Below are 11,422 nucleotides of genomic sequence, written 5' to 3'. Positions count from 1 at the left end.
TGTCGACCTCTAGCTATGCAGTTCATTGGCGTGATCCATGATGAGGGAAGGTGTTAAAAGAAGATAAGATAGACAAAAAATTACATGAAAAAAAGTTATCTCGTAAACCTACAATCTGATTAAGTGCGGATCTAGTGAAAAATAGGGTAAAATGAAGAAAAAGATCTATAGATGCAATATCAATTAGTTGGGAAGCCACGTCAGTGCATTTAATTTAGGTCCTATATTTTCTAGGAGTCATTTATCTCTTTAAAAGATTTATATGTAAGTAGAAATTATAGAGAACTTCTAGTATTTAGTTTTCAATATTCCTTTGTATTATATTGGTTTGAAGATGAGATTTAATGGAGCGACTTGATTAGTTGGAAAACATAGTTATATTGCTTGAGATTGAGACATAGTTATTGTTGTTGTAAAACCGAAAGTCAATTACATCTTGTTTCTTGACAAAGAATAAAAATCAAACATATCTGCAAAATATATCAATAAAAGAGACGATAGTTTCATTTGTTTTTTCTCCTTGTCTGTTTGTGGTAAACCATAACTTTGTGGCATACAGCTCACAAATTAGAAACCTGTCAATGAATTGAGAGAGATACTTTCAAAGGGCTTATCCGCTTTGCCATTTCCTTATTTAGACTTTGTCATAATCTTAGCAGGTGGCCATCAAGTCATCATCAAATATGCAAAAGGTTGTCATGTTGGTACAAGTCACCATCATCGATGACGTATTACAAGTCACCTGCTCCTTTGACGCACTATTACTACTGGTCACCATCGCCAACATAATATTACAAATCACTCGTTCCATCAAAATACAACAAGTCGCAGCTAACGGCAAAATATTAAAAGTCACCAGCTTACTATAAGTCTATCACCACCACTGCCAACCTATTATGAGAAATCATATTCTTATTACAAGTGCCATCCACCCCCTCCAATATATTATGAACAATCACCTTCCTTTTATAAGTCACCTCCACCCCGACCAAAATACTAAAAGCAATCCTTTGTTACAAATCTCCCCCACCTCCACCTAAAGTATAACAAGCAGTCTCGTTCATAAGTCTCCACCACTAAAATAGTACGAGCAATCACCAACTTATTGTAAGTCGCCTCCACCATATATACTATAAACAATCTCCATCTTACTACAAAACTCGCTCACCCCCACCAAAATGATTCGAGCAATTACCTACAAGTACACCATCACTACCAAAAACCTATGAACTAAACCATCATACTAAAAGTCACCATCACCACCACCAACAAACTACTATAAGCAAAACCCCCCACCTATGAGTAATTATATTTATCATGTTGAAGTTGACATTTTGAAAAGATCGCAAACTAATTCATCTACAGAAGTAAGGATTGAACTAGTATGATATCTTAACTAGTAGAATGAAGTATTCCTGTTTATTTTTCAAGTTTACTTTGAGACCATCACTTTACCTAGTAGTAATAGAAGATAAAACTTCCAAAATTTGATCGAAAGAAACGTAAACTTATTGCAGGTAATCCAAGTTACTCGATTAAATAAAGATAGCTTTTTGCTAATAACAACCTAAAGTGCTCAATTGTACTAAGAAAATCACAAAGTAACAACAAAATTATTAGCCACATAAGATTGAGGAAGAAGATTGCTTATTACAATCTGGCAAGAGCCAAGGTAAATGTGGAAAACACAAAATCTAAGAACCAAATCACCATATTTCCGGACAAGAGACCTATTATAACTTTCAAGGTCAAGTTTCATGAGAACGACCCTTATGATGCTTCCCGTGTTTATCATCATATTCGGCATCGATTGGAAATACTTATGCTACTATTCCTGAAACTCCATGGGGATTGCAATAGAAAGCCAGAAAAATGTAGATTACTGATGACTTACACCAATAAAAGCAGACCAAAGGAACTTGAAAATTTAATAAAATAAGTCGTCTATATTATGCTTAGACGGGTGGCCTAAAACAGGCTGATACATAGTAAAATTGACAATTACGACTAGAACCAAACAGACAGGTCGTATGTTAAATACTGATACTAATGTGAGATCAACTTATAGAGTAAATGTCAGGAAATCAGAAGCTCTTTTTAGTGTCTCTACTAACTATTATTAGGCTGCTCGCCTTGCCAAGCCCAAACAATTTCCTCCAGAGCAGGTCTTATAACTTGTGTCAGCATCTTTTGGTACTCCACCTTATCACCATTTGACTTTTTCAGCTCAACCAAGTGGAAAGACGGAGTAATTTCAAATATTTCAGCATCAATGGACAGAGTCCCATAGCTACCTTCACCCGATCCCTCTAATCTCATAAACCCAGCTTCTTTCTTCATTACTTCCAGCTTTAGATTCCTGCCAACTTCCTCAAGTTTGGACATGATAGAAGAAGCAGACTTCACCGAAATGAATTGCAAGTCTTCCTTCTGATCCTTTGATACGAATAAACCAGACAAGTCGAATCCACTTGAAAGAGAGATTATATCAAATGCATTTAAATTTGTAGGTTTTGGCAACTCTAGCTTTGATTCAGAGAGAGAGATACTGTCAAGCGTATTGGCATCTACGTTAATCTTTTCCTTTTCTTCTAATTTGGTTCCCGCGTTTCTCGAATCCAACCTTTTCTTGAACCAGGAGTTTTCCTTTATTTTGGCTATCGAAATCCTTGTATGAGGGTTCGGATCAAGGATCCTAGAAAGTAATTTCCGCACTTCTGATGGGAACCAATTAGGGCACTTGAACTCAGCCTTCCTTATCTTTCCATACATCTCCATAAGATTTGAGTCTTGGAATGGAAGATAACCGGCCAACAAAACGAATAAGATCACCCCGCAAGACCAGATGTCAGCTTTGGCGCCATCATATCCTTTTCTGTTAATCACCTCAGGTGCAACATAAGCTGGGGTCCCACACGTTGTGTGGAGTAAGCCGTCCTGCCTCTTAGACTCGGCCAACGCGCTCAACCCAAAGTCAGATACCTTAAGATTTCCATTGTCATCCAGAAGAACGTTTTCCGGTTTCAGATCACGGTGATAAACGCCTCGGCTGTGGCAACACTCAACAGCACTAATCAATTGCTGAAAGTACTTCCTAGCTAACTTTTCCTTGAGCTTCCCCTTTGTCAACTTTTGAAAAAGCTCACCGCCTTTGGCATGTTCAACGACTAAGTAAATCTTAGATTTAGTTGCCATGACCTCGTATAGCTGTAGAACATTCGGGTGTTCGACCAGTGCCATAACAGATATCTCTCTTTTCGTTTGTTCGATCAGTCCGGCCTTGAGAACCTTCTCTTTGTCAATTACCTTTATGGCTACACTCCGTCCCGTTTCAAGATTCCTTCCATAATAAACCTTAGCAAAGTTGCCTTGACCTAATAATCTCCCCAAGTCATATTTTTGCATCAGTACATTTCCTTTCTTCTCCATTTGAACCAACACTACTAGTAACCACTATAAATAACTTTCTCCTGCTTTATGATACTCGTTTCTAACAGGCAGGAGAGGCCTTGTTAGAGAGCTCAACCGGCTCCAACAAGGCTGTGCTTCAGCATGACGGGATGTTTAAGGGTTGTGGGGTCATTGTGCATCTGGCACGAGAAGTTAAGTGTGCTGCGAGCTGCATATTTGAGATCACTAAGGATGAAGCAGACTAATGCCACTTCACACGGAAATTTAGTAGCCTCCATAAGGTAATCGCTGTTGTACAACCCCATCCTGCTGCATCCCAATTAATTTGTTTTCATAAATATGTCACAAGCACTGGACATCAATAGATAAAAGAGAAAGAGTCAGGAAATTTCAATGCAAGCTTAACAATTATTGCCCTAACAACAAAATGACATGGAATTGAAAGTGCATCCACTTTATTGGGAACAGAGTAAAAGCAAAAGAAAATTATATCGAGATGAATATAGTTTTATAACTTATGACACTCTCTACCTCATGAATACAACTGCAGTTAAAAGGGTCATACGAGATTTAAGATTTCTTCCTTACAAAATGTGAAATTCAAACTGAAGGAGAATCATGTTCCATCACAATAGACACATTTAACCTTTTTTTACACAACAAATTTAACTCATAAAGGTCGAAAAGTTAGCTAGATTTAATTGTTTCGTATTCTTTGGTAGACCCATTTACAATGGAGTTAATTAAATTTTTTATATAATCCTGGACTAGCATACTATATAATACTGTGCACACATCAAGAAACAAATAAAAAAAACAAATTAAATCGCCCTTTTTTCTTTCACCATAAAAAATAAAAATAAAAAGATGCAGAAACTTGATACAGAAGATATGAGCTGATGAGACATGAATGACATTTCTCAGATCAAATTGTGAGTTGTCATGGGCACATTCAGACAAAGAAATGCTCTTGGAAACACACGACTTCAAAGATAGACTTGTCACACCCAAACCCTATGGCCGAGCCAGGATTTTTACTAAGGACAACAACAAAAACAACCAGGGGCGGATCTAGCCTATTAAGTGGGGGTTCAATTGAACCCCAACTTTCGACACGGAGTATAAATTTATATGTAAAAAATTATTAAAATTGTATATATAGTAGATATGAACCCATAACTTTTAAAATATAATGAGTTCAATACTAAAATTCTTAAGATTGAACCCAAAAAATCTAAATCATGGATCTGCCTCTAACAGCAACATACCCTATGAAATCCCACACAGTGGGGTCTGGGGAGGTTAGAATATACGCAGACCTTACCCGTACCTTGGGAGGCAGAGAGGTTGTTTCCGATAGACCCTCGCAGGATTTTTACTAAGGAGATTCTAAATATTAGTAAACGTACGAAGAAGCAAGGGGATTCTAATGTTACATAAAAAATGAATTTTGACTTTTTATATACAGTGTAATTTTCCGACAAAAGGGATTCGAATGAACCCCTTGCACCTCCTAGCTGCCCCCCCTCCCTACCACCAGCACCCCCATCCTCCACCCAAACACCCCAGGCCTTATTAGCAAATTCAAGAATACATGCTAAGGTGAGAAAAACATCATATCTCTAATAAAAGAAAAAAAAAATATCTCCTACATCCATGCAAAAATACACCCCATACAAAATATTCTGATAAAAATACAAATACCCAACAATCGTCAAACATACATCACCATAAGCAACAACTAATTCAAGATAAACATATGCAAAAATGAACAAAAAAGGCAAATGAATGGAGTAAAAGAGAAAAGAAAGGAAAAACTAAAATGTGTTGAAAAAAATACCTGTTGGAAAATGAAGAACTTCGGACAAATCCGAAGACAAGAAAGAGAGAAAATATGTTCGTGAAGTTTGAGATTTTGAATCTGTTTTTTGTGTAGAGAAAAAAAGGGACTATTTTAAACACGGAGATTGTTTGAGAAAATGATCCAAATGGTCCTTAATATATGGACTTTGGTCACATTTGATCCTTAAGTTATAAGTTTGGTCCTAAGCCAAATAAGTAAAGATAACTGCTATTTTTTCCGCCAAAATAAACTTAGGCCCTCGGGATGTACACTGCACCTGAACTATCAAACTATTAAAAAAAAAAAGTACCTTCTTATATCGTTCAATTTGATTTGAGAGCTTACATCAAAATCCCTAAACCTAGCTTGAAAGAATCATTGGGAAACTTTTGATGCGAGGATAAGACTTGAGGAATATTACAATTTATAGTAAGTATATTTTAGCGGAGTATGAAAGGTAGAATGTTTTCGAAAGGGCTAAGTAGGTTGTGTATGAAGAAAGATGTCAAGGGCCTTAGTTTATCTTGACGATAAAATTAACGGTTATCTTTACTTATATATAGCTTATATATGGCTTAGGATCAAAGTGATAGTTGTTGTAATACACTAAGGACCATTTCCACTATGTTTATACATTGAGGACCAATTGGAATCAAAGGCCATACATTAAGGACTATTTTGGTCATTTTCTCGAGATTGTTTGGTAATTTGGCGGTTTGGTGAGAGAGAAATTTTGTGCAAGTAAAAATTAGGTAAGCTTCTAATAATAGGCCAAATGTCTGACACATGGTAGGTTTCTCGGGAAGGGAGGAGATTTTGATTCAGAAAAATATGGGAATCAAACAGCATCTAGTGTAGTTTATTCCTTGGGACCCTAGAATAGATAATGTAAAATATTTTTGTCTAATGGAGTGATACTCTATTTGATTCAATTTATTATATCGGATTTTATCATTATGTGTTATAATTGAGTTTAAATTATTACATTATCTATAGTTTAAACATAACTTAGTTGCCTTTCCTGTCAAACTTAAATGACTTTCATATTATCTTCCATTACAGCTAATATACTAGTAATATATACACTAATCAACTAATGTTATTCTATCCGTACTAATTTATATGACATATTTCGCTTATTGAAGGTCGACTTAACTAGTTAATCCTCAAAGATATATAGTTAATCCTTAAAGATATATTGTATTAGATCAATTTAATTTAAAAGTGTAACTTAAATATTTCAAATATATATAGAAGTAGTATAATATTATTCTTCTTATGTCAATATAATAAAAAATATTAATTAAAAATATACAATTTAAATATCGAAAAGCGACAATATCACATAATTAAAAAAATGGGAGTATATAAAATGAAATTTAGGTAGCCACAAGTGTTTCGTTTGTAGAGCGGCGGACAGAATGAGTTCATCTTGGCTTATGAGGAAGAGTCGCAAGTGTCTGCTATTTGGGGAAGTCGATAATCAACAATAAATAAAGGGGTAAAGTAGGTTGGAGTTTGAAAGAGGATGCTCTACCAGAATAGCTTTAGAGGTGAGTGATCTTGAATTTTTAATCTCACTTGTGGGGAAAACTTTATATTTAATAAGTTTTGACTTTTGATCTTGAAATATTCTTCCTTAGGCAAACAGGGGTCTAAAGTTCAACACTATCCATTCCAAGATCATTGAATGTAATTTTTTGTTTGAAAGAGTTTTTTTTTTTTTTTTTTAAACACTTCTCCCAATTTATATGAGGACATAAATGTACATGAATGACATCCTTACCAATCCACCACATTATTCGGTGATAGGTATGAGTCAATAATTGTTGATGCTAGGGTAATCTTGATATGCTATGTTGGAAAATACGAATAAAAGAGCATTGGATTGAAGCCTGAAACACGTGCATAACGCCTTCTTAAAAAATGATATTTGCTCCCTCTCCTCTACGAGATTGCTATGGGTTTTATGCAAATATTTTTAGTGGATATGACAAGCTTATAAATTTCTAAACTAAGCAAATAGTGAAAAAATTCTATTGGAAAACAAGAACTATGGAACTTGATCTTTTGGAATAGGAGAAGAAGGAGGATTTGCATACAAAAGAAGGTACTTTTTTTAGAGAAGAAAGTATTTTTTTACGGAGAAGAAAGGTTACGTTAGAAATCAGAATAGTAGAATCTAAATAGAATAAATGGTAACCAAATAATGAAAGGACACATCCTTTTATTTAAAATGTACCTTTTCTTTTAAAAACTATTTAATTTATTTTAAACAAATTTCTAACAATTCCCCACTTGTTTAAATATAAAATAGGACTCAAAAATCAAGTTATGTTCACGCATAAAGTGATGTGTCTTTCGATTTGAACATTACCTTAGTCTAATATCACAAAATGAAATCGAAATCCCATGTAACATAATAGCTTGAACATGTTGTTCCTTGCGACAACATCAGTGACATTATACACATAAACATTTCATTCCTGCTTTCTACTCAAACATGCTTAGCACTTTGATGGCCATGCGCTATCCAAAATTCATGAACATTTATAAGAGTAACTCCTCCTATCAATCAAAGCGGCACCACTTCTATGTTTATATGGGTGAAGTTTTTTTTGCGTCTTTGTCACATTTGAGATACTTTTTCCTTGAACCGAACCTTGTTAAGAGTATAAGAACTCAACCCTCTAAACTGTGACAACCAGTCCTAGTATATATCTTACTTTAGTATTGAAACACCCACGTATCAATAACTTCCTATTGCCCTTTGAACCCATAACTATTGATTTAATAGTGTCGGGTAGGGTTGCCATTATTGGTGGCTCTAATTAAGGAGTTTTAACTCAATTGAACTTGAAGTTGTTTTCACCAACTCCCTTGTAAGGGGTTTAGTAAATGGATTTGACTTCACAAATGCGAGAGAGATAATTCCACCTTTAATTAATTTTCTCACATAATCATGTCGAAAGCTTATGTGTCTTGAATTTCCATTATATATATATTGCTATATTCTCGAGCTAGAGTAGCTTGACTATCGCAGTAAATAGAAATTGAACTCACACCTTTTGAGATCAATGGAATTTCTAAAAGAAAATCCCTCAGCCACTCAGCTTCTGCTAATCCAACAAATTCTGATTCCATGGTTGAATGTGTTATTCAAGTTTGTTTCTTAGATTTCTAAGAAATTGCACCTCCTCCCAAGGTAAATACCCAATCAGTGGTAGATTTGTTGTCTCCCAAACTCGATATCCAACTTGCGTTAGCATATCCTTCTAAAATAGCAGGAAACTTTTAGTATTGGATACACAAATCATTAGTTTTCTTAAGAAACCCAAAAACTCGCTCAATGGCTTCCAATGATCAATACTCGGATTGCTAGTAAATCCGCTTAATTTACTAACTGCAAATGCCATATCTGGTCTTGTGCATTGTGTAGCATACATAAGACTTCCAATAGCTATTGCATACTCAAGTTGAGCCACTGCTCTTCCTTCATTTTTAATTAACTTGATGCTTGGATCAAACGAGGTATAAACCTCTTTTATGTTTAAGTGACTAAATTTATTTAGCACTTTTTCAATGTAATGAGATTGATTGAATACATATCCCCCACTATTTATTTTAATCTTGATATCCGATATGGTATCAACTTGTCCAAGATCCTTCATCTTGAATGAGGAAGATAGAAACCTCTTTGTTGTTATAATTCCATTCATATCATTGCTTACAATAAACATGTCATCTAACATATAAACAAACTAAGATAAAATCATTACTACACGCTTTATTATAAACACATTTATCAACTATATTATGTCTAAAACCAAATGATAAAATTGCTCTATCAAATTTTTCATGCCATTGTTTAGGGGCTTGTTTTAGTCCATACAAAGACTTAATAAGCTTACAAACTTTATGTTCATTTCTCCGAATAACGAACCCTTCAGGTTGTTCCATATAGACCTCCTCATCGAGATCACCATTTAAGAACGCTATTTTGACATCAATCTGATGAACATGTAAATCGTAAATAGATGGCAAAGCAAACATAATTCTAATTGAAGTTATTCTTACTATAGATGCATTTTTTTAAAAAATTTATTTTTTATTACATAGGGGTAGGGGAAAGGGATTACAATGTGGGGATTCGAACCCTCACCAACAAAGTGAGAGTTCAGGTAACCAACCAACTGAGCTACTAGATCCCTACGCTATAGATGCATATGTATCAAGATAATCAATTTCTTCTTTTTGTCTAAAGCCCTTAGCTACTAACCTAGCTTTTTAGGTATGTAAAGTCCCATCCATATGGTACTTTTTTCGAAACACCCACTTACAATCGATAGGTTTAGAATTTGGAGGCAAATCAGCAAGTTCTCAAGTGTGATTTGACATTTGAATCCATTTCATCTTTAATAGAATTTTTCCAAAGGCTGCATCTATAGAAGCCATAGCTTCTTTGTAAGTTCTAGAATCATCTTCCTCTTGAAGAATAATTGGGGTTGTTCTCACAACGGCATCTCTATTACCTTCAACAACATTAATAGAAATACGTTGAGAGTCAATCTCATCTGATCCTTGTATTTTGGCCTTTCGAGCTCTAGTGCTTCTGCTTTATTCACTAGGTTGATTATCGACTTCTTGTGAACTAGATTGCTCAACAATCTTTTGAGATGTTTCTTCTAATGTTATATCAATTGATGAAGATTTAAACCTTTTACCTGAGGTTAAAAGATATTCAAAAAATTCCACATCTCTAGATTCAATAATTACACTTGACTCTAAATTAAGAAGTCGATAAGCTTTGAGGCATAACCTACAAATGCACACTTGATCCCTACAAGACCCAACTTGGTCTGATTTGGATCATTATTCTTGCAATATGCAAGATACACCACACTTTAAAATATGCTATATTAGGCTTCCGTCCCCTCCATAATTCGTATGGACTAATATGATTTTTCTTCATAGGAATCCTATTAAATATGTGACATGTAGCAAGAAGTCCTTCTCCCCACAAATTAAATGGAAATTCAGCACGTAGCAACAAAGCATTAATCATTTCTAAATAAGTTCTGTATCTTCTTTCTACTAAACTATTATGTTGAGGAGTGCGAGAAGCAGAACATTCACGAATAATGTTATTTTCTTCACAAAAAGCATTAAAATATTTAAGAAAATATTCTCCTCCTATATCGCTTGTTAAGACTCTAATTCTTTTTCCTAATTGATTTTCCACTTCGGCCTTATAATTCTTAAAAGTATTAAAGGCTTCATCTCTGTGTCTCAACAAATATACATAAGTACATCTAGAATTTTGATCAATAAAAGTAATGAAATATCTACTTCCTCCTCTTGTTAGCATGCCATTTAACTCACGTATATCAGAATGAATTAAATCTAACAATTTAGTATTTCTTTCAACACTTTTAAAGGACTTCTTAATTAGCCAATTTAGATTTAGCATATAATTTACATGTTGTAAATTCATATAAGTCGCATGAAATTAATTCACTTTTAACCATTCTTTTCATAGTACTTAGGACAACATGTGCTATTCTATAATGCCATAAAGAAATTGAATCCAACATATAAACAAAAGCATCATTCTTATTATTAATAATAAAATAATCGGTTAAAGACAACTTGACTATTCCATCAGTAAATAGCCTTTTCCAACAAAGACACTATTTTGGGATAAAATAAATTTTCCCAATTCAATTATAGATTTAATACCAGGTTTGCCCAAAAGTACCCTACTAACAAGATTTTATTTCATATCGGGAACATGTAAGACATTGGTTAGAGTAACCATCTTGCCCGAAGTAAATGCAAGTTCAACATTTCCTTTACCAAAAAATTTCGACCTTCCTTCATTTCCCATTTGAACCTCTTGCTCATCAATAACTTCTCTGTAAGTCTTGGAGAGGGACTTCTCATAGCAAACATGAACTGTAGCACATGTATCATATCACCAACCAAAAACTTTGGCTTTTATGGCGTAGATCTCGTTCACAGTAGCATCGATCTCTTCATTCTCTTTTGTTGAATTCAATTCTGGTTTTTGGTTCTTTCTAAATCTGTAATCTCTAGCATAATGGCCAAGTTTTCCACACACAAAGCAACCTCCTTGTTTGGACTTTCTTGAATTTCTTTTGATATTTT

At 34.4% G+C, this 11,422-nt stretch overlaps 1 protein-coding gene across 1 annotated transcript; it reads right to left on the bottom strand.

Moving 5' to 3' along the window:
• Window positions 1-1,926: 1,926 nt before the first annotated feature.
• On the bottom strand, window positions 1,927-5,308 carry LOC132068405 (CBL-interacting protein kinase 2-like). The gene is made up of 2 exons (XM_059461977.1): window positions 5,252-5,308; window positions 1,927-3,762 (listed from the first exon to the last, which is right to left on the bottom strand). Exon 2 carries the CDS (start codon window positions 3,427-3,429, stop codon window positions 2,110-2,112), a length of 1,320 nt encoding a protein of 439 aa, XP_059317960.1. The 5' UTR covers window positions 3,430-3,762; window positions 5,252-5,308; the 3' UTR covers window positions 1,927-2,109.
• Window positions 5,309-11,422: the final 6,114 nt, after the last annotated feature.

This window comes from Lycium ferocissimum, chromosome 8, assembly GCF_029784015.1.
Source record: "Lycium ferocissimum isolate CSIRO_LF1 chromosome 8, AGI_CSIRO_Lferr_CH_V1, whole genome shotgun sequence".
NCBI classification, from domain to species: domain Eukaryota; kingdom Viridiplantae; phylum Streptophyta; class Magnoliopsida; order Solanales; family Solanaceae; genus Lycium; species Lycium ferocissimum.
This window is presented reverse-complemented; position numbering and strand designations above follow the sequence as displayed.